The sequence below is a fragment of the Triticum urartu genome, chromosome 3A (genome assembly GCF_056163025.1).
Source record: "Triticum urartu cultivar PI428250 chromosome 3A, HENAU_Tu73, whole genome shotgun sequence".
Taxonomy (NCBI): domain Eukaryota; kingdom Viridiplantae; phylum Streptophyta; class Magnoliopsida; order Poales; family Poaceae; genus Triticum; species Triticum urartu.
Window position 1 is genome coordinate 714212186 of NC_141875.1, and position 22244 is coordinate 714234429.

Here is a 22244-nt window from a genome sequence, read left to right on the forward strand (position 1 = left end):
ACAAGATGCATTCGATAGGTGATGACATATATATGCAATGCAACTTCCAGACTTACCATGAGATTCTGAAAATAAAAATTATTGGTATAGTGGATCTAGTAATAACTTCCTGACACAAATTTTAAAGCATAAGCTCCTATACTTGTGTTTATTTAACTTGCAATAAAAGATCAAAACTACATGAGGAAATACAAATACAACATATATGCTCTGGTTTACAATGCATAGGCTCATATCTGCAGTAGCTCAGCGGTAAGTTATCGTCCTTGATTGAGCAATGCTGATGTTTCCATACATCCACTATGTATTCCTGTATAATGTAAATGCATGTTGTCACCTTTAATTTATATAGTGGTGTAGCTGATGATTCTAACAAGTTTATACATGCATGTTCATCCATATAAAACTAGTGCGCTCAGGTGCCTGTTTTTTTTATCATTCTCACAATGGTGATGCGCATAGTACATTTAGAGATTGGAAAGAGTTTGAACTATTCACCTATTTCGAGATCTACCTCTACAAATACAATCAGATATCAAACTTTCTTGGTTCCGTTTTGCTGTAATTTATTTACCTCCCTCTTTGGTGGAATGCGTCCCTCTTTGGTGGAATGCGTGATGTTCACATGTCAGTTCAACAACAATAAAAATTGTAGCACCTTCCTTCTCCCTCTCATTTCAACTAGAGAACACCTTTGGTCAAGCCTAAACAACAACAAATCGACTTAATTGAGCCCAAACAGCAGCAATCCCTAACTATCCCAAGATAAAATTCGGATCGATGGACACAAAACAGAGTATGGCACAGAGCAGAGGAGGGAGGCAGAGGTACAAGTTCTCACCGAAGTGCAAGTCGGCCGCCACAGCCGCGCGGTAAAGGGGGTCGCCATCGGAGCCAGTGCCACATCGGAGATGCGGCAGAGGTCTGGGTCACCGCATCCAGCCCAACACGCGCGAGCACACCATGCTAGGGGACGCCATCCAGAAGGCGGAGAGGATGCGAGGAGGTGTGGTGTGGATGGAGAGGAGCCGCCGGAGACTCGCCGGCGTTGGACACGATGCAACCGAAACCCTAGCCATGGCTAAGTGTCGCAGGCGAGCGCTAGACACCGGAAGCGCCGAATCCAGCTGGACTAGAGGACGGCGGTGCCGGAGAACAGCTCGTGAGTGTGCTACGTGGCGGCAGGCGTCGCGGGAATCTGCCGGCGTTGGTCACGGTGCGAGTTGTCGGACGAGAGAGAGAGATGCGTTGCGAGAGGGATGGATGGGTGGGGGATGCACTGGATCTGGTAGTTGCCGGAGTTGCAAGGTTAGTGGAGGGGAGGGGGAGGGCCGTCGGTGAGGTGTGGGAGGAGGCAGGTGCTGAGACGATGGGTGGCGGCTACTGCGGAGGAGGGAGAGAGACACTACTAGGGAAAACCTTATACACTGAATCTTAGCAGCAGCGCGGTCTAAAAACAGGTGCTACTGCTAATTAGCAGTAGCGAGCTTCAGAAAAGAGCGCTACTAATGACTGAGTAGCAGTAGCGCTCTAGGTGAAAAGAGCGCTACTACTATAATTGCCACGGTGTTGCCTCCAGGCTAGATATAGTAGTAGCGCCCTTCCCGTGGACGCGCTACTTCTAAAGAACTTAGTAGCAGCGGTTTTCCCCAAAACTCGCTACTGCTAAGTATCACCGCAACTAATTAAGTTTAGTCCCATACTGCTAAGCGAATAAGGTGTTTACCACCTTAAATATGTTACTTCTCAACCTATCTCGAGCACTTGGTCTTCATTGAACTATATGTGTATGATCTGTGGTTGCAATATGAATCCTCGCCTGTACCTATACAGGTACAGTGAGGATTCATGTTGACTATTTAGATTATACACAAAAAGATCAATGATGACCAATGTATATTTTTGATGTTTTTACATTGCTTAGACTTATAGCGTTTTTTCAGGACAAAGCGTTACTGATATTGGGATAAACAAAAGAAATAACTGCTTCCATTAGCAGTAGCGGTTTTCTCTAAAACGCGCTATAGATAAGTTAGCTATAGCGCGTTTTCCATATGAGCGCTACTGCTAGTTCGAGTTAACCACCCCCCTGAATCAAAATTTCGCTAAGTCCTCCTTCCCCCCCGGCCTGTTCCCCTACTCCTGTCGCCGCCGCCCGAGCCCGAGCACGCCTGCCCTCACCGCCGCCGCCGCCGCCCGCCCTCAACCTCACCGCCGCCGCTCTCGACCACACTGTCGCCGCCCTCGACCTCACCGCTGCCGCCCTCGACCGAGCCCGCCGCCCTCGACCGAGCCCGCCGCCGAGGACCGCCGTCTCCCGATCCCGAGCCCGCCCTCGCCGCCCCTCCGTCGCCGAGCACCTCCCCGCCACCGTCTCTCCCTCTGTAAGCCCCCCACCCCTCCCCCACCCCCTCTCTCTTTGCTTAGTTAGTAGATGATTTTAGTAGTAGTAGATGTTAATTTAGGGTTCATAGATAATGATTTTTAGAAGTAGTGGATATTAATTACTAGTAGTGATGGTAAACTAGTTGTATAATTAGCAGTAGTAGATGTTAATTAGTAGTAGATGTAGTAGTTAGATGTTAATTAGTAGTAGTAGATGTGCTAGTTTCTTTCTATTTATAGTAAGTTTATATTTAGTAAGAACGAGTTGAATTAATAGAACTAGTTTAGTTTTAGTTGAACTAGTTAAGTTTTAGTTGAACTAGTATAGTAAGTAAATTAATAACTAGTTGAACTACTTCATTTTTAGAAAGAACTAGTTTTTTTTCTTTTTATACTAAGTTTATATTTAGTAATAACTAGTTGAATTAATAGAACTAGTTGAACATGTCATATTTGTTGTTATTTTTTAGTTTAAGCAATTATTTCATGTTTTGGTTACACCTCTGAGTGGCCTATGTTTTGCCGGAGTGCTGATTAATTTCTGTTCCAGCAAATTTCAGGCGCTTGATATGTCTTTTTTAGCAAAGGTCATGCCGGATTTTTCCGTGAATTCTGGCATGACTTGTGCTAGAATATGTACAAGTTTAATCTTTGAATTATGAACGTAGGAAATGTCGTACTCGGACGACGACAGTCTCCCGGGGGAGTGCAGCTGGTGCCACGATGATCGAGGTATGTGCGACAGGTTCGTTGAGCTGGATGAAGATCGGCGCTTCAACATTAAGCTCGAGGAGACCTTCGATGTTGAAACGGTACGCAACAACGACAAGTGTTTTTTCGTAATTAAGCATGACTTCAACTATTTCAACGTCTAATTTTCATCTTTTATAATTCGACTAGCTTATCCCATGCTATGCAAGACGCTATGTCTTGGAGAGGATGGGTTTTGAAGACCATGAAAATTATGAAACAAAGAAAATACACCTAAGGACCCATCATGATATCGATTTTGAAGTAAATCTGTACAATTCTCAGAGCGTAACCCATTTTGGTTGCCAAAATTGGGAAGCACTTTACAAAATGTATGGTTTTTATGAGGGTATGATTGTCACCATGGATCTTGGTAATCCGGACATCGAGCAAGACAATGTAGACATCTGGGTCCTTGTTGATACGCTTCCGATTCTACCGCAATGCGAGTTTCTCAAACATAGTTATTAACTAATTTGTATTGTTTATTTCAAAATAGTTGACAGCTTATTTCCATTGACAACTTATTTTGAATCTTCAAAGAATGTGCAGAAGATGGTAGACAAAATCCACTACACCGATGGCTCCGAATTAACTTATAAGGAGAAAAGTCATCTGATTGCTTATTGTACTTTTCTTGAGAATTACAATACCTATTATCGAACTCCTCCAAATTATGGTGAATACGTGCCACTAGTGCACGTGTTGAACCACGGTAACTTCAATGGAGATACCCTGGTAAGATTTTTTACTATTACGACATCCGTGCATCTTTTGCATACTTCTAAAACTAGTACATCATTGCTAACTACGAAGTTATTACTATGTTTTTCAACAGAAAATCCCGATGGATTGTGTGCCTCATCTGATGTATCAGAATGGTCGCCTTGCAGTTATGAACATACAACCAGGTGAATCTAAAGTGCTCACCTGTGCATATCGGATTTCTAAAAGCGGTGAACACATGCTAATCAAAGAATGGAAAAAATGTTTGGACATTCGCAAGGAGGTTCTTGGAAGTAACATTAAGCGAAAGGCAAGAATTGGAGACAGGATAATCTCCATTCTCCATAATGGAGAGTCAGGGGCTATCTTGTTTTTTGCTATTTTACCTTAGAGAATATAGTAAGTCCTAAGAGAATGTAGTAGGTCATATGAGGTACAATATGTTTATTATGTGATACAATGTGTTAGAGTTGATGATGTGAGAAGTACTTGTGATTACGACTAGTGACCAATTTGCTATGTGATGTCTCATTGATGAAAATGATGATCTTGAGGAGGTGTTATATGACAATGATGTATTATGATGATAAGTTGTTAATGATATGATGATGATATTTATTATATCACTGGGTGAAAGAACCGGGGATTAGTTTCAAGTGGATGGGTTTCAAGTGGATGTCCATCCACTTGAAACCTAGTCCACATGGTTCTTTCACCCCATGATGTAATAACTCATTATGATGTAAAAACAATTTCTAAATTCCTGTTGTATGAAAACTTGTGTAAAGGTGTACGAATACAACATGAAATAAAAAAGAAATAAAATACGAAATAATAGTAGCAGCGCGGGAAGGGAGAAGCGCTACTACTAATTACCAGTAGCGCTCCTCATGGAACTCGTTACTACTAAGCCGATTTAGCAGTAGCGTGGGTGGAGGCACGCTACTGCTATTTGTTAGCTGTAGCGCCTTATCAGTAGCGCATAACCCCGCGCTACTGATAGGTCTAAAACCCGCGCTGCTGCTAGGGTTTTCCCTAGTAGTGAGAGGAGGGGCGAGGAGGGTTTAGGGTTAGCATTTTATATGGGGACGGATAGGCGGGCTTTAGCGGGCTTTCGGCGGGCTTGCGGGACTGTAGCAGTTAGTCCATGACAGTTTTCGATATTGTCATGCGAAATCTATCACGGATTAACAAGTTTCTTGTAGTGATCTGTAGTGTACGAGGAGCAAGTTGGGTCAGAACCAGCAGGAACCCAGGGCTCCACCGACAAGCCAATCTTTCGGATGCCCAAGCAGAAGGGCTTCATCTTCTCAGCAGCCTCGTCGATGGCGGCCCTGGTCTTCTCCGGACATCTGGCCTCAACTCGCTCCCCTTTTGGAACAAAGACCACAATGACACCATGGCTAAGTCTATCACCGTGTTCCTCTTCTTCTCTTGCTTCATATCCAGGCCATTGTCCTCGGGCTTTGAGGCATGCGTTGGTAGGCTTCGACAGAGGTACCAGAGAAACAACGGCATCAATTGTGGGCTCCGTCGACTACACCACCTCAAGCGGCTCCACAGCGCTAGGAGCACTGGTCCCGGCTTCCTTGACACGAACAACGACAACTTTCTTGGCTAAGGCAGTCGTGGGATCCTAAACCCCCATCTCAACGATAACATGTGGATTCGGAATCTGTACCCTTGCACAACCACATGGACGACACGAGAAGGCGAAGCAGCTGAACACCACTAAAGAAGCATCACTAAGATAGCATCCTACCACACACAAGTAACAAAGGAAAATAGAGTCAACACTCTTGCCTGCCCCTGGTCAGCCTCTAGCGGAGGCTCCTGCTCGTGTCCTAGGACCTCTGGCATGCCGGGTGTGGGGGCTTTAGGCGCCGACGAGGGCATGGATGAGTTCCAGGGCAACGTTGGCTTTCTTGACCGATCGAACCTAAAATCACCAAGGCTCGAGAAGACACACTTGAAGTTACTATCCAGGAAGGCAGGAACAAATCCCAGTCACAGCAGAAGACTTGCCGAACTTGCACAAGGATGTTGCGTTTCCTCTGTGGCCTCACCACCATGACAGGAATCGCCATTGGTGGAGGCGCTTCGAAACCCTAACGGGCTCACGGGCCCTCGACAGGTCCTAGCGCTCATCTCCGGCCCGCGGGGTCTCCAAACAAACATGGTTGAATATAAATAAAGTGTGTTGTTTCAACTAAAAAAACTATCCTCTATCTTCATTTCCCTAAAAAAACTCTCTCCTATCTTTTTCTCTATTATTATCATATATCATATATATACTAAAAAGAAACCCTTTCCTCTTCACTCTCCCTCTCTCGCTTGGACCGCTCTCCGTCCCCCGCCAGCGCGGCCGCCGCCGCCGCCGCGCCGCCCGCCCGCAGTTCCTACCGGACTCGAGCGGAGATCTTCCTCCTCTCTTCAAGGTAAGTCCTAATCCGCTCCCTCCCCCTTCCGTCTTCTTGGTCTGCGCCGTGAAATTTTGAATCCTCATCCGTCCCCGAGCTGAGCAACCCGTCGCCAAAACTCTACCCGCCTGACCTAGCTCCTCCGACTCCGATGACGAGAGAGACAGTGATCTTGAGAGCCCTGCTGCTCTAGTGTAGGCTAGCGAGATGCATCCGCCACTCCCCCGCTCCAGTGTTTGCTGCGATGGCTCGACCCCCCTCGAAAACAGCTTTGGTTGATCAGATCTGCTCTGTTTGTGATGCTTGTGTTCCTCACAGTAGTTGTTTAACCGATTTCCCACCTCGGATCTACCGCTGTACAATTGTTCGCATATGGATTGGGTGAATTTTGGGCTCTCTAGATCCTACTGTCGGTGTCAGGTAGGATTGTTCGCATATGGATTTGGTGAATTCTGGCCCTCTATAGAGCCTACTGTCAGTGTCAGGTAGCTAAGAATACACTGCAGGGTTGCGAGACGCCGAGACCCCATGGATTGGGTGATATTTAGGCTCTCTATATCCTACTGTCGGTGTCAGGTTGGATTACATTGCAGGGTTGCCTGGCCTCATGGAATTTCTTGCTAACCTTATATCATCTTATATGTTAGATCTTAGAGCTATGGGATTATAATTGTCCATCATTTCTTTTCACAGAAGAAACTCTTCGTCTAGAGAACAATGGAGTATATAAGTTAGACACTTTATTCTTTTGAAATTTTGTTTTGTTTATATACAAAAATAAAACAATAATAACAAAATAAACAGCAAAGATAATCCAAAATCGTTATATGTGTTTGTTAACCTTTGTGACTAGATCTCTCTTGTTGTTTCTATGACCTACCTGTTGTGCAAGTGTTTGACATTTCTTTATGTAAATAAAAGCTGAACGGAAGCATCTGCATGCTGTTAACTTTAGTTATTAAGCCTGCATATTCTGTTTTCCGATTAAGATCAATGCATTGTAGTATAGCAACTCTGAAGGGTGCATATTCTGTTTTTCGGTTAAGATCAATGCCTTGTAGGGTAGCAACTCTGAAGGATGCTCTAGCTAGCTAGCTTCTGTAACAGTGAGTCTTGTTGGCTGATTTGGCATTCGTCTGTACGCTGTCGGTACCAATTCCACCCCTCCCCTCAATCCAGCATGCCACACCCATATCGTGCCTTGACTAGCATGAAAAATAAAATCTTCCATTACCAATTGCTGCTAGGCTGACGTCCCTGTGAGCTCCCTGGTCAGCCTGCCACCAGAACACCCATGTTCAATGTTTTCAAAAGGTTCTGTTGAGACGCCATGCTCTCATGGCAAATATCATTCATGACCATCCAGCCCATGTAAGCTCTTCCGGTCGGGTTATCAGTTTCGTAACAGGCCGCCTTTGTCTGGATTTGGAACCTCTCCTTGTTTTATACAGTGCATTGGAAGTGTCCGCAAATTTCTTGGTCATGAATTGTCCTGCCGTGCCCTCAATATCTACTTGGTTCTACTTTTGTGCATTCATCTCTCTTATTATCCATGTGAATACGTGATAGTGTATGTTTTACCTTTCATCAGCCGGCTTTGTGAATATTTCCGCAGTACTGAAATGCAGAGCTGTTTCAGTGAATCTTTCCTTGCTACTAAAATTCATAAGCTCGCACATAGAACATTGTTCTTTTTGAGACAGTTTTTCCATCGTGTATGCCACAGAGAAGTTATAGTGCTATTGATATAAAATGAAACTGGAAATTTATATTTAGAAAAAGAAACAGCAGCAATATTCTTCTTTAGTGTACACTAAGTTTGCCCAAGTTTGCCCAGGGTATAATTCAATTTGGTGAGTATATATGCTGAGATGAATAGGGAAAGTAGAGGAAAACAGCGACATTTGTTACTATTCTGTGAAAAACTGCACTTGACAGGTGTGTTCACCAAATAGAAGTATCACTTGATTGATAATACTATATGTTCCGTTTTATTCCCTGGCAACTCACGGGCACCTAGCTAGTCTCTTCAATGTGCAGAACTGAGTGAACTATGCATGTATATTATTAATGATTTCTCAACACTTAACTTTGCATGCTAGGCTTATTGTGGCACCTTGTTCTGTCTAAACGAGGTATTTATGCAGCAGATTTCTCTTCTTGTTTGTACTGTTCTTTTATTCAAGTAATGGCTCTTTCTACTACCTGGAATTGTTGACGTTTTTTTGTGTATTGTTCTAGAGCCTAAATATTATCTAACTATTCTTGATGTTTGGTTTGCTAGCTCATCTGAAATGCGTATCTTTGTCAAGACCCCCACCGGCAGGACAATCTGCCTCAAGGTCCACTCATCAGACACCCTGTACACGGTCAAGGCAAAGATCCAGCAGCAGTACCGCCTCGTCTTCGGTGGGGTGCAGCTAGAAGACAACCGTACATTGGCCGATTATGGCATCCAGCATGACTCTACGATTGACCTCCAGGAAAAGATGCAAATCTACGTGACAGAGACGCGGGATGGCAGGACCATTGCCCTCGAGGTCGACAGCCTAGACACCATCGGTAACGTGAAGTCCAAGATCCAGGACATGGAGGGCTTTCCCAAGGGCCAGCAGTGCCTCATCTTCGCCAACAAACAGCTGGGGGACGACAACCGCACCTTGGCTGACCACAACATCTGGAAGGAGTCCACCCTCCTCCTTGTCCTCCGCCCGTGTAGGCCAGGAGAAAGTAGTATGATGCGCATCTTCGTGAAGACGATGACAGGAAGGACCATCACTCTTGAGGTCGGGAGCTCGTATACCATCGAAAATGTCAAGGTGAAGATCTATGAGAAGGACGGCACTCCCCCTATACAGCAGCGCATCATCTTTGCTGGCAGGCAGCTGGAGGATGGTCGCACCCTGGCAGACTACAAGATTCACAACGAGGGTACCCTTCATTTGGTGCCCCGCCAATGTGGTTGCTGAGCTGCATGGCCTGCCATTCAACAACCAGTTTTATTTTGCAGGAGCCTTCCTTACAGTAGTGGTGCGTTATCAGTGAACTATCATTCTAGTACTCTACGGTAGTATACATGTATGCTCCGGTATTGTTCCTTCACAGTAGATGTGTGGTGCGTTATCAGTAAAACTATGTACTCTCATTTAGTAGTATGTTAATGTGTTTGAGTAGTTTCTTGGATTCATCTATCTTGGATTCATCTGTATTGTCATTGGTTGATTGAGAATACAGTTTGTATACAGTTTGGCCAACAAATAGCCTCCTTTCTTTACTCATTTCTTTCCTGTCTGCATACCCAGTGCCGTTAATTTCTGTATCAATGTTTTCATCTATGTCATCACAGCCAAAAGTTGAAGTGATGAGGATCATATCACTGTGATTGCATGTCTTCTACAAAGAAAATTTATTATCGCATATTGTGAACCACATGAATATCACATGAGTTGGAACCAGGACTGCAAATAAGAGTTGAAATCAAGTCATCCTTGTCCTCGCTGTTGGAGAAGGGGAGGAGGAGGACAGCGGCAGGATGAACGGGGCGTGGCGCAGGAGCGGTGGAGGACGACAAGGAGGCGGATTGGTGTTTTGGGGGATGATGACGGGGTATTTACTTGAGCGAAATTGCTTCACACACGACTGTGTGCATACGATTTGCACGATCCTTCCAGCAAAGCTAATCCTTCCTGCCCGTGCCTAGAGTCCAGCCCATCCTGTCCGTGCCTAGAGTCCAGCCCAAACCCAAACCCAAACCCAAACCCAAACCCAGTCTACCCAGACCCATAAACTTTCACGCCTTCTCCTCTTCCCCCCACTGCCTTTTCACGCCTTCTCCTCTTCCCTCCACCGCCTGCCTTCTCCTCTTCCCACCAAACATGGCCGTCCAACTTCTTCACGATCCCTCCCTTGCTTATTAGTGAGTCAATCTCACTCTTGCGTAATCTGCAGCTAGTACAGAGATGTTTGATCCCTTCCTTGCTGGTCAGAAGGTAATCCACACTTCTCAGATGCATTGCCCGGATCCAATCTACACATGCCCTAGATTTAATTTATGGGCCTCACACAATATCTTTGATCTTTTTGTTGGCAGTTTTAAGTTCGTGATGGAGCCAGATCTGATTTTTGGTGAAGTAGCAGATAAGAACAGATCATTTGAAGACGCTGACGAAGATGCTTTCATCTTTGAGGAAATTAGGGATTCTTCGGATGATCAACAAGTAGAGCAGATCATGATGTTGCAGCCTAAGAAGGGGATGACGTTCGATAGTGAGGATGCTGCTGTTAGCTTCTACAAAGATTATGCCAAAAAAGAGGGCTTTGGTGTAATAAGAAGAACCACTAGACATGGAGAAGGCAAGCTTGTTTATTTTACTCTTGCTTGTAGCAGGCAAGGGAAGGCTCAATATTCATCCAAGAACTCATTTAAACCTAATCCATCAACGAGGATGCAATGCCCAGCTAAGATTAATTTCTCTTGTCGTGAGGAGAAGTTCTGCATTACATCTATTACGCTTGACCACAATCATGCTATAAGTCCAAGTAAAGCCAGATTTCTGAGATGTCACAAGAAACTGGACTTACATGCCAAGAGAAGGCTGGAATTGAATGATCAAGCAGGAATCCGTCTGAATAAAATTTTTGGTTCTCTTGTTATGGAAGCTGATGGGTATGGTAATCTTGAGTTAGGTGAAAAGGAGTGCAGGAACTATTTGCAAGAGACAAGAAGGCTGAAACTTGGTGCCGGAGATGCACATGCTGTCTACCAATATTTTCTTCGGATGCAATCAAAAGATCCTGACTTTTTCCATCTTATGGATGTGGATAAGGATGGAAGAGTGAGAAATGTCTTTTGGGCAGATGCAAGAAGTAGGGCAGCATATGAATCTTATTGTGATGTCATCACATTTGACACTACATACTTAACAAACAAGTATAGCATGCCATTTGCTCCCTTTGTTGGCGTAAATCATCATGGAGAATCAGTTCTGTTAGGTTGTGGCCTTCTATCCAACGAAGACACCGACACTTTTGCGTGGTTATTTAAATCTTGGCTATGTTGTATGTCAAACAAACCACCAAATGCTATAATCACTGACCAGTGCAAAGCAATGCAGAATGCTATTGAAGAAGTTTTTCCTCAAGCTCGTCACAGATGGTGTATATGGCATATCATGAAGAAGATTCCTGAAAAGCTTAGTGGGTATGATAAGTATGAGAATATTAAATATACCTTGTCAAATGTGGTGTATGATTCCTTGACAAAATGTGATTTTGACAAAGCTTGGGTTGAGATGATCAATAAATATGATCTTCACGAAAATGAATGGCTTGCCGGATTATATGCTGAAAAAAATCGGTGGGTACCAGCATATGTAAAAGATACCTTTTGGGCAGGGATGTCTTCAACACAAAGGAGTGAGAGTGTGAATGCCTTCTTTGATGGGTATGTTCACGCTAGAACAACTCTAAAGCAATTTGTGGAGCAGTATGAAAATGCATTAAGACACAAGGTAGAGAAAGAAACCAAGGCTGATTCTAAGTCGTTCCAAGAGGAAATTCCATGCATTACTCATTTTGATTTCGAGAAGCAATTTCAAGCAGCATATACCAATGCAAAGTTTCAAGAGCAATTAAGAGGGAAAATCTATTGCTATCCATCTCTGCTAAACAATGAAGGGCCACTTCTTACATTTGGAATTAGAGAGGACCGCAAGAATGTTTTTGAAGGAGAGGATGACAACATTAAAGAGAAATGGATTACTTCAGATTTCACTGTCTTGTTCAAGCAAGAGGAATGTGATGTGCAGTGTATTTGTAGGCTTTTTGAATTCCGAGGCATCTTGTGTAGCCACATCATTACCGTGCTTGCTCTCATGGGGATCAAAGATGTACCTTCTAGGTATATATTGCAGCGATGGAGAAAGGATTTTAAGCGCAAACACGTATTTATTAAATGCTCCTATGATGATATGTTGAATACACCAGTTGTGCAGCGTTATGATGAATTATGCAAGCGTTCTCACGAAGTGGCAGAGAAAGGTGCAGAGTCCGATGAATTGTGTGACTTGGTGATGGATGGGCTTGATCAGTTAGAAAGAAAGGTTGATGCATACTGTGCTAGCCATGCTGTTCAAGTACAGGCAGAAGATCCAACATCAAAGCATGAAGATACAATGTTAAACAAAGAAAAACTTGTACTCAGTCCAATCCCTGTTCGCAGTGCAGGCCGTCCTCGTTCAAAGAGAAAGATATCTAAAGTGGATCAAGTGATCAAAAAATTGAGAGCAAAGAAGCGGCAGGTGCCAACAAGTACAACCAAAGTGCAGACTCATAGGGGGAGAAAGGTATCTAGATTTACAGTTATTTTCTTTCTTGCCATTGTAACTTGCTAAAGTGTAAGAACTACCTTATAGCAGAATCATGTCAGCAAATCAAAAAGTGGGCAAGACGCTAATCTCCAGAGTTCACAACAAACAGAGGTAATATTTCATTCAGATATTGTTATTATAGTATTTCAACATGTTTCCCTTTATGTGTAAACCTTTTTTTTCTTCAGGGAAATATTCACTATGAAGGATATGGGGCTGGAAGTTCTTGGTTCTTTCCAAATGAGTTCAGGTACTTAGTTTGAGAAGTTGTAATTTACAGTACAGTACCAATATATAAGACACTCAAGCATTGCTACATGCTACTTGTTCCAGGAACTACAAACAAATGAGCATGCTACCCCAACTCATATCATTTCTTACATTGATATTCTCCAGGTGCTACACATATTCACAATCAACTATTTGTTGTTAGAAACTATTTGTCAATAGCTAATTCGGCTCTTTTAATTTTAAAGGGAAAGAAAAATGCCATGGATCTGCTAGCTGCCAACCTGAAGGAATGAAAAATACATGCTCTGGAGTCTGTTGTACTTCTGAATGGATTTGACGACAATGTCGCTTATGGCATTGGATGCCTCCATTTATTTTCATTAATGTAATCGTATTGTGAGAGCCATCTGTCTGTGTCATCTAGAACAGCTTGTGAGTACTAATTTATCTCTTTTGGAGACAGAGTTATCTAGATCAGCTTTTGGAGATATGTACAAGAGCAATTCTTGTTTGCATTATCTTATATTCATTTAAATGTTTCTGTGTTTCACTTATGTTTTTGAAATATTTCTGCATTTACAGTTTAAACTCTCGACCAACATATTGTTAGAGCCATCTGTTTGTGTCATCTAGATCAGCTTGTTTGGTTTAACTCTGTAATCTGAGAAAATTTCGGTCAACTAGCAGTACCTCTGACTGGAGAGAAAAACTGACAAATCTGAAAGAAATAGTTGTCATAGTGTCATTCCTTTCACATATGCACACTTTGAGAGTACAAGTAACTTCACATGCCGATGGCTTCACAACCAGCTCACATGTAGCCTACAGAGTACAGAGGAACAGCCGGTTCTTGTATTTACAAGTCAATTTCTTGCCACTAGATTAGCAATCCAAGTTACAGAAGATCACGACAACTCTCTTCAACCTCAGACCAGCATGACAGGAAGACAAGTGATTGATGAGAGGCGCGGCGCCGATGGCGGCGGCGGCGGCCAAGACGACGGCGGCGTGCTCGCGGACTGCTGCACCAACGACTGCGGCTGAAGACGATGAAAGAGATAGAAAGGCGATGTTTGTCGGGGTTGCGGAGGGCCACAAATCCATGTGCAGGTCCGGCCGTCGGTGGGATGTTGCGGCGGCCACCACGTCGGCCGCGCGCGCTAGAGGGGACGAGAAGAGATGGCGTTGGACTATGTCAATCCGGGCTGGTCTTGGGCTATGGGTTGGTCTTGGACTGCGGATTTAGGTGGATGGTCCTCTCCGTTGCCTCCTGCCCGCGCAAGCTCGCTGCAGCGCTGCCACGTATGATCGTAGAGGCATCCGATACAAATGTGTCGTACGTATAGCAGCGCCCTTACTTGAGGGGAGGCTAGAGGGCCATGGGGTGGCCGAGGCAAGTGGTACGCCGCCAACGGTTCGGCCATGAATGCTTTGGCGTCGGTTTTTAGAAGGACAGTTACAACAACTTCAAAGGGCCGACCCATTTCGTCCGTTTAGGTCGGCGGGGATAAAAGTGGCGGCGCGTTCCCAAATCTAGATCACGTTCGCGTCGCGTCCGCGCCGACGCATTTGCGGCCCAAATTTGCGCCCCAAATGCGTCGCCGCGGACGCCGAATGGACGCTTCGCGCGTCTTCTCGCTATCCGCCGCGTCCCCACATGACGGCCGTCCAACTACCCGCTGCCCACGTGGTCAGCTTAATTTATGACGACGGGCCCACGCGTCAGCAACGGCGCTCGTCCTTTTTTAAGCCGACCGTGCGGCGGAGCCGTCCTCATCCAAACTCGTCGTCCCCATCTGCCCACCCTTGCTCCCTCGTCGCCGGCAAACCCTAGCCACCGCAACCACAGCGACGATGGGCCTCTTCTCCGGCGCCAGCGGCAGCAAGGCCAAGGGCAAGTCCCCCGCCACCCCTTTCCCCTCCGAGTTTCTCCCATCCCCGCCGGCGCCTCGTCGGCAGAGGCAGCGCGTCAACGTGCCAGTGCACCAAGCGGAGTGGCACTGGCAGAACTGCCAGCCTCTGCGTATCCGGACGTGACGCTGCCGCACGACTGGCATCTGGATCCAGATAGGATCCCAGTGCCTGCGGCGCCGCGGTCGGCTCATGCTCACGCGGAGGAGGTGCGGCGCCGGCGGGCGCTGCTGACGGCGGAGCAGCGCCTCGACAAGGCCTACGCAACCGAATCGGTCCTACCGAGTTGCATGTCAGTCCCACCGAAATTCCTAACGGTCACTAGGTTTACTACTTCGGTCAGACCGAGTTTATTTATTCGGTCCCACCAAGATTGGAAAACTGTGTAACGGTTGGATTTTGTGTGGAGGCTATATATACCCCTCCACCTTCTTCTCATTTGAAGAGAGAGCCATCAGAACACACACACCATTTCAACTCATATGTTCTGAGAGAGAACCACCTACTCATGTGTTGAGACCAAGACATTCCATTCCTAACATATGAATCTTGATCTCTAGCCTTCCCAAGTTGCTTTCCACTCAAATTTTCTTTCCACCAAATCCAAATCCTATGAGAGAGAGTTGAGTGTTGGGGAGACTATCATTTGAAGCACAAGAGCAAGGAGTTCATTACCTACACACCATTTGTTACTTCTTGGAGAGTGGTGTCTCCTAGATTGGCTAGGTGTAACTTGGGAGCCTCCGACAAGATTGTGAAGTTGAACCAAGGAGTTTGTAAGGGCAAGGAGATCGCCTACTTCGTGAAGATCTACCTCTAGTGAGGCAAGTCCTTCGTGGGCGATGGCCATGGTGGGATAGACAAGGTTGCTTCTTCGTGGACCCTTTCTGGGTGGTTGCTTCTTCGTGGACCATTTGTGGGTGGAGCCCTGTGTGGACTCGCGCAACCGTTGCCCTTGGGTGGAGCCCTGTGTGGACTCGCGCAACCGTTACCCTTCGTGGGTTGAAGTCTCCATCAACGTGGATGTAGGATAGCACCACCTATCCGAACCACGGGAAAAACATCCGTGTCTCCAATTGTGTTTGATCTCTCCGAATCTTTCCCTTTACATTCTTACAAGTTGCATGCTTTATATTCCGCTGCTCATATACTCTTTGCATGCTTGCTTGATATGTATTGTGTGTGTTGAAATTGTGCCTAAACTCCACTTAAACCGAAAAAGCTTAAAAATTGCAACTTTAGCACTAAGTGTCTAATCACCCACCCTCTAGACACATCTACTTCTAGATCCTACAAATGGTATCAGAGCTTTGGTCTCCATTGGCTTGGTTTAATCACCATTGGAGTAAGATGGATGTGTCTACTCTAGGGAGTCTTAGACATAGAGTGCCTATTCTTGATGGAAAGTATTTTCATGAGTGGAAAAATGAGATGCTTGTAATCTTCAATCAATATCATTTGAACAAGTATATTGCTAGCCCTTGTGCACCCCATATTGATCCCTTGCATCCTACCCTAGATGAAGATATTGACATGATTCGCAATCTTAGAACTATCGAGCTCATCATTAGAGGATTGCCCAAAAATTTGATTGCTAGTTTGCCTACTCAAAATTGTGCCTATACTATATGGAAATTTCTTGAGGAACGATTTCCCAATCATTCCTTGAAAACTTTGGATGAAATTCTCCATAAATCTATTGCCTTGAGTAAGATGAACTCTAGTGATCCTAGTTTTGGTAAATGTCTTCTTGAAATTGCCAATCTTAAGCATGCTAAAGGAGAAGTTGGAATCATTAATGATATCATACTCAAAGCCATAAGAATTCATAAAAGTGACCACTTTGATGATCATTTGTCTGATGAATTACCCTCTCTAGGAAATGATGAATCACAAGATCATGATGAACATGAATATTATGATGATGATGATGATAGTGACTTCGATCTCGACGATGCAATGAGACATTTTGGTCTTATGGCAAATCTTCGGGGATATGAATCAGGAGGAAAGGAATGGGTTCTTGATAGTGGATGTACTGATCATATGACCGGAGATGAAGAGATGTTTCGTGAGCTTGCTGAAAACAACGGCCCTCGAAAATATGTCACCTTTGGTGATAATTCAAAGGGTAAAGTGGTTGGCCTTGGTAAGGTGGCCATCTCACATGATAGTTCCATTCAAAATGTCATGCTCGTTGAATCTCTTGGCTACAACTTACTTTCAGTATCTAGACTTGCTGATTTCGGTTTGAATGTCCTATTTACTGAGGTAGATTGCCAAGTATTTTGTCGAGACAATCATAAAATGGTCTTTACGGGTATGCGTAGAGGTGATCTTTACATTGTCGATTTCTCTAAAAAGGCACAACCTAAAACTTGCTTTGTTGCTAAATCCTCAAAAGGTTGGTTTTGGCATAGACGACTAGGTCACGTTGGCATGAGAAACCTTGACAAGCTTATTAAAGGAAATCATATCCTTGGAATTAATGATGTCATATTTGATAAGGATAGACTTTGCAGTGCTTGTCAAGCAGGTAAACAGGTTGGAGGAAGACATCCCGTGAAGAACATCATGACCACAAGAAGGCCACTCGAGCTACTTCACATGGATCTTTTTGGTCCCAACGCCTACAAGAGTCTCGGTGGAAATTCTTTTGGTCTAGTTATAGTTGATGATTTTTCAAGATTTACGTGGGTGTTCTTTCTTAATGACAAGTCGCAGGTCCAGAAGATCTTCAGAAACTTCGCTAGGAAGGCCCAAAATCAGTTTGATGTGAAGATCAAGAAGGTTCAGAGTGACAACGGAACGGAGTTCAAGAACGCAAATGTGGACACCTTTCTTGACGAAGAAGGGATTTCACACGAGTTCTCGGCCACGTACACACCTCAACAAAATGGAGTTGTTGAGAGGAAGAACCGGACGCTCATCGAAATGGCAAGAACGATGCTTGATGAATACAAGACGCCAAAGCACTTTTGGGCAGAAGCGGTCGAGACAGCTTGTCACGTAACAAATCGCTTATATCTTCACAAGCTACTCGGCAAGACGGCATACGAGCTTCTCACCGGTAACAAACCCCAAGTTGGATACTTTCGAGTATTCGGCTCAAAGTGCTACATTCTTGATAAGCATCGTCGTTCAAAGTTTGCTCCTAAATCTCATGAAGGTTTTCTACTTGGTTATGGATCAAACTCTCACACTTACCGTGTCTACAACAATTTCACCCGAAAGGTTGAAGAGACGGTAGATGTGAAGTTTGATGAATCTAATGGCTCGCAAGTAGAGCAATTGCCAATTGATGTAGGAGACAAAGACCCTTCAGAAGCAATTCGAGACTTGTCCATTGGCAAAATTCGTCCAACGGAGGTGAAGGAGAGTACTTCATCCGTCCAAGTGGAAGCTTCTACTTCACGACAAGGTGAACCAAGAATCGACACGGAAGCATCCACAAGTGGGACACATCAAGATGAAGAAAACAAGGAAATACGTCAAGACGAACATCAACAACCTCCTTCTCCACCACGACAAGAGAACGACGACGTCAACAATGAAGAAGGCCAAGAAGAAGAACAAGATGAAGAAGATGTTCAACGAAGACCCAAGCAAAAGCTCTCACGAGTTCGAGCAAGAATTGCCAAAGATCATCCCGTCGAGCAAATCCTCAATGATATACAAACCGGGAGAATCACTCGTTCAAAAACTCGTTTAGCTAACTTTTGTGAAAACTATTCATTCATCTCTAGCATTGAACCAATGAAGGTTGAAGAAGCATTGGAAGATCCGGATTGGATAAACGCTATGCATGAAGAGCTACATAATTTTGAGAGAAACCAAGTTTGGACATTGGTTGAGAAGCCCGACAACAACCACAACATCATTGGTACCAAATGGGTGTTTCGCAACAAGCAAGATGAAGATGGACAAGTGGTCCGCAACAAAGCACGTCTCGTCGCCCAAGGATACACACAAGTCGAAGGTATGGACTATGGTGAGACGTATGCTCCCGTTGCTAGACTTGAGTCCATTCGCATCTTACTTGCCTATGCTAATCACCATAATATCACCTTGTACCAAATGGACATTAAGAGTGCTTTTCTAAATGGAGAAATAGAGGAGGAAGTTTATGTCAAACAACCTCCCGGCTTTGTCAATCCTAAGAAACCAAATCATGTTTACAAACTTCACAAAGCTCTTTATGGTCTTAAACAAGCTCCTAGAGCATGGTATAAATGCTTGACCAAGTTCCTTACTACAAGTGGTTTTGAAATTGGTAAAATTGACTCTACTCTTTTTACTAAAAGGGTTAATGGAGAACTTTTTGTATGCCAAATTTATGTTGATGACATCATATTTGGTTCAACTAACCCTCTCTTTAGTGAAAAGTTTGGAAAGCTAATGTCAGAGAAGTTTGAGATGTCTATGATGAGTGAACTCAAATTCTTTCTTGGTTTGCAAATCAAGCAAACTAAGGAAGGTACATTTGTCTCTCAAACAAAGTACACCAAGGACTTATTCAAGAAGTTCAATATGCAAGAATGCAAAGGTATGTCTACACCCATGCCTACTAGTGGACATAATGATTTAACCAAAGATGGTGAACCAGTTGATCAAAAGGTTTATCGCTCTATGATTGGTTCATTGTTATACCTATGTGCTTCACGTCCCGATATTATGCTAAGTGTATGCATGTGTGCACGATATCAAGCTGCTCCTAAAGATTGCCATCTTAAGGCTGTGAAAAGGATAGTGAGATATTTAATCCATACACCAAATTTTGGCATTTGGTATCCTAAGAGGTCGTCTTTTGATCTTGTTGGCTATTCCGACTCGGATTATGCCGGAGACAAGGTTGATAGAAAGTCCACTTCGGGTACTTGTCAATTTCTTGGTAGATCTCTTGTGTCTTGGTCTTCCAAGAAACAAAACTCGGTATCCTTATCCACCGCCGAAGCTGAATACATTGCCGCTGGTTCATGTTGCGCTCAATTACTTTGGATGACTCAAACTCTTAAAGATTATGGGATTTATGTGAAACATGTTCCACTGCTTTGTGACAATGAAAGTGCTATCAAAATTGGTCATAATCCTGTACAACATTCTCGAACTAAGCATATTGAAGTTCGTCATCATTTCATTCGAGATCATGTTGCTAAGGGTGACATCAATCTTAAGCATGTTCGCACCGATAAGCAATTGGCGGATATATTCACTAAACCGCTTGATGAGAAAGTGTTTTGCAGGTTGAGAGGAGAATTGAACATCATTGATGCTTCGAATTTGGAGTAGAAACTCCATTGGATACATGCAAGACATGAGCTTATGACTAATCCGTGATATATCTCTTATGATAACTATCTTATGTCTTGGATATATTTGCACCTTGCATGTTGTTTAACCCATGTAGGTGCTTGGTTGAATCTAATTCCATGAGATTGCGACTAACTCACATCTTGAGCAATATCTACATCACCAAGACTCTACACAATGGTGGTTGAAGACAAGGAAGCACAAAACCATTCAAACATATCCTTTGACAAATTCTATGTTGAGCTTCATGATTGTCATTTTTGGATACACAAGTGCTCTTCCTTGCAAGAACTAACCCATGTAGGTCGATGAACTTAAACTCCAAGTGGTGCTCCCAACTCTTGATGAGCTACATCAACCTTGAGCACCCACACAAGTTCAACTACATGAGCAAGAACCACACCACCACCCAAGGTATGTTATTCCATCTTAGAGAAGCTTTACTCCAAGACATGAGTCAAAGCAACTCAACAAGATGTGAATACATCAAGATGCTTAAACGAAAAATGGTAACCCCATTTTGAGCTTAAACGATGAGTATGACCTATGATCAAGTGTCCTCACTTGACTCCTAAGTCAATATACTCTAACATAGGTGACTATGTTACCGCCCAATTCTAGATGAAGTTCTCTTGTGTCCTATTTCTGAGTTATTGCTTTTGTTCCTTGCATATTTGTTTCCTTCTCTCTCACAACAAAAAAAAACTTCATCTAGAAACTTTCACTCTTTTTCCTATTTGCTCTTGTTCTGCATATTTCTGCATCAAATTCCTTGCAAATCCTTCAGCTAATTCCTTGCAAATCTTTGTGAGATCTTACTTGCCTAGTGAGCTGAGGTGACAAGTGTTTTTCTCTGTGTAAACTCGGTTTCACCGACTTGCAAATTTCGGTCCAACCGAATCTTTTCGGTACCACCGAAATATGCCACTCGGTGCCACCGACTTTGCAATCAGAAAAACAGTTTGCCACTTGTTCTACATTTCTTCGGATCCAGCTCCACTCAATGAATCTTGTCCTCCACAAGCATCACAATTTTATCCTCTGTTTTGTGCTGAATCTAAAGGACCAAACCTATTCGGCGGATTCCAGGAAAAACCTTCTTGGAAATTGATGTCAAAGGGGGAGAAAGAGATCACATCAAAACTTGTAGGAGAGAGAGATCACATCAAGGGAGAGAAACAGTCTCAAGGATCCCAGATGTTGTTAAGGGGGAGAGAGAGATTTCCAGGGAGAGAAAATAAAGACATGTTCTTATAAACTCATTTGAATTAAGTTCTATTCATATCCTTCAGCTCTGATTTTCTGTTTCCTATCTTCTCCCAATATCCCATGTAAGATTCAGGGGGAGCAAGACACCTAAGGGAAAAGAAATCAGCCAAATTCATTGCATATCTTTATTCTTGGGGACATGTTGAATTCAATATGGTACCTTGTACTCAGTCTCTACATGTCATCCCAATCTTGGTATTCTTGTGGTTTCTTTTGTTTGCTCTGGCTAGTGGACGTACCTGTGTTATCTAACCTTGTTTGTGCAGGTTCATTCTATCCTAAGCCAACTCAAGACCACAAGGTAAGTATATGCATCAAAATCATGAGTATGAGGAGTTCTTGCTTATGTACATACTGTTTGCAAGAAGGACTCATGAGCATGAAGGTATTTTCCTTGATAATCTTTTGCTCTGATGCATATGGCCAAGATACATGTAACACATTGCCTACTCTGTCATGTTTATGCTCTCACATGCCTCTATATTTCATATTTACTTGAGTGCATACATGTAGGGGGAGCCTATGCTTGCTACATGTTCTTCCAAAGCTTTACTTGTTGTTCTTTATATCTTTATCTAAAGCTTTGATGTATGTTGCCATCAATTACCAAAAAGGGGGAGATTGAAAGCACAAGTGCTCCCTAGGTGGTTTTGATAATTGATGACAACATATCTCTTGTTGGACTAACATTTCTATCTAGCATGTTTCAGATAAGTTCAACAATGGAGTGGCATGGACTAAAGGTTGTGGGAACTCCTTAGATGCTAAGGACAAAGGATTGGCTAAAGCTTCAAGCTCAAGACTCTTCATTTTACATTTTAGTGATCCAAGATCACATTGAGTCCATAGGAAAAGCCAATACTATCAAGGAGGG

The 22244-nt window shown here is 43.7% G+C and overlaps 2 protein-coding genes and 1 pseudogene across 2 annotated transcripts in view; 2 read left to right on the plus strand and 1 right to left on the minus strand.

The window, feature by feature from the left end:
* LOC125534889 (polyubiquitin-like) overlaps positions 1-9564 on the plus strand; it is a 34023-nt gene extending 24459 nt beyond the window's left edge. The window contains exon 2 of the mRNA XM_087514215.1: positions 8566-9564. Coding sequence (XP_087370341.1) covers positions 8566-9250 — 685 coding nt within the window. The 3' untranslated portion in view covers positions 9251-9564. The remainder of the gene's footprint in view (positions 1-8565) is intronic.
* LOC125546251 (polyubiquitin-like) overlaps positions 1-22244 on the minus strand; it is a 242986-nt pseudogene that overhangs the window by 7902 nt on the left and 212840 nt on the right.
* LOC147982075 (protein FAR1-RELATED SEQUENCE 6-like) lies at positions 10383-13173 on the plus strand. Its single transcript, XM_087514214.1, has 4 exons — positions 10383-12625; positions 12695-12760; positions 12838-12906; positions 13126-13173. Exons 1-4 carry the CDS (start codon positions 10385-10387, stop codon positions 13171-13173), a joined length of 2424 nt encoding a protein of 807 aa, XP_087370340.1. The 5' UTR covers positions 10383-10384.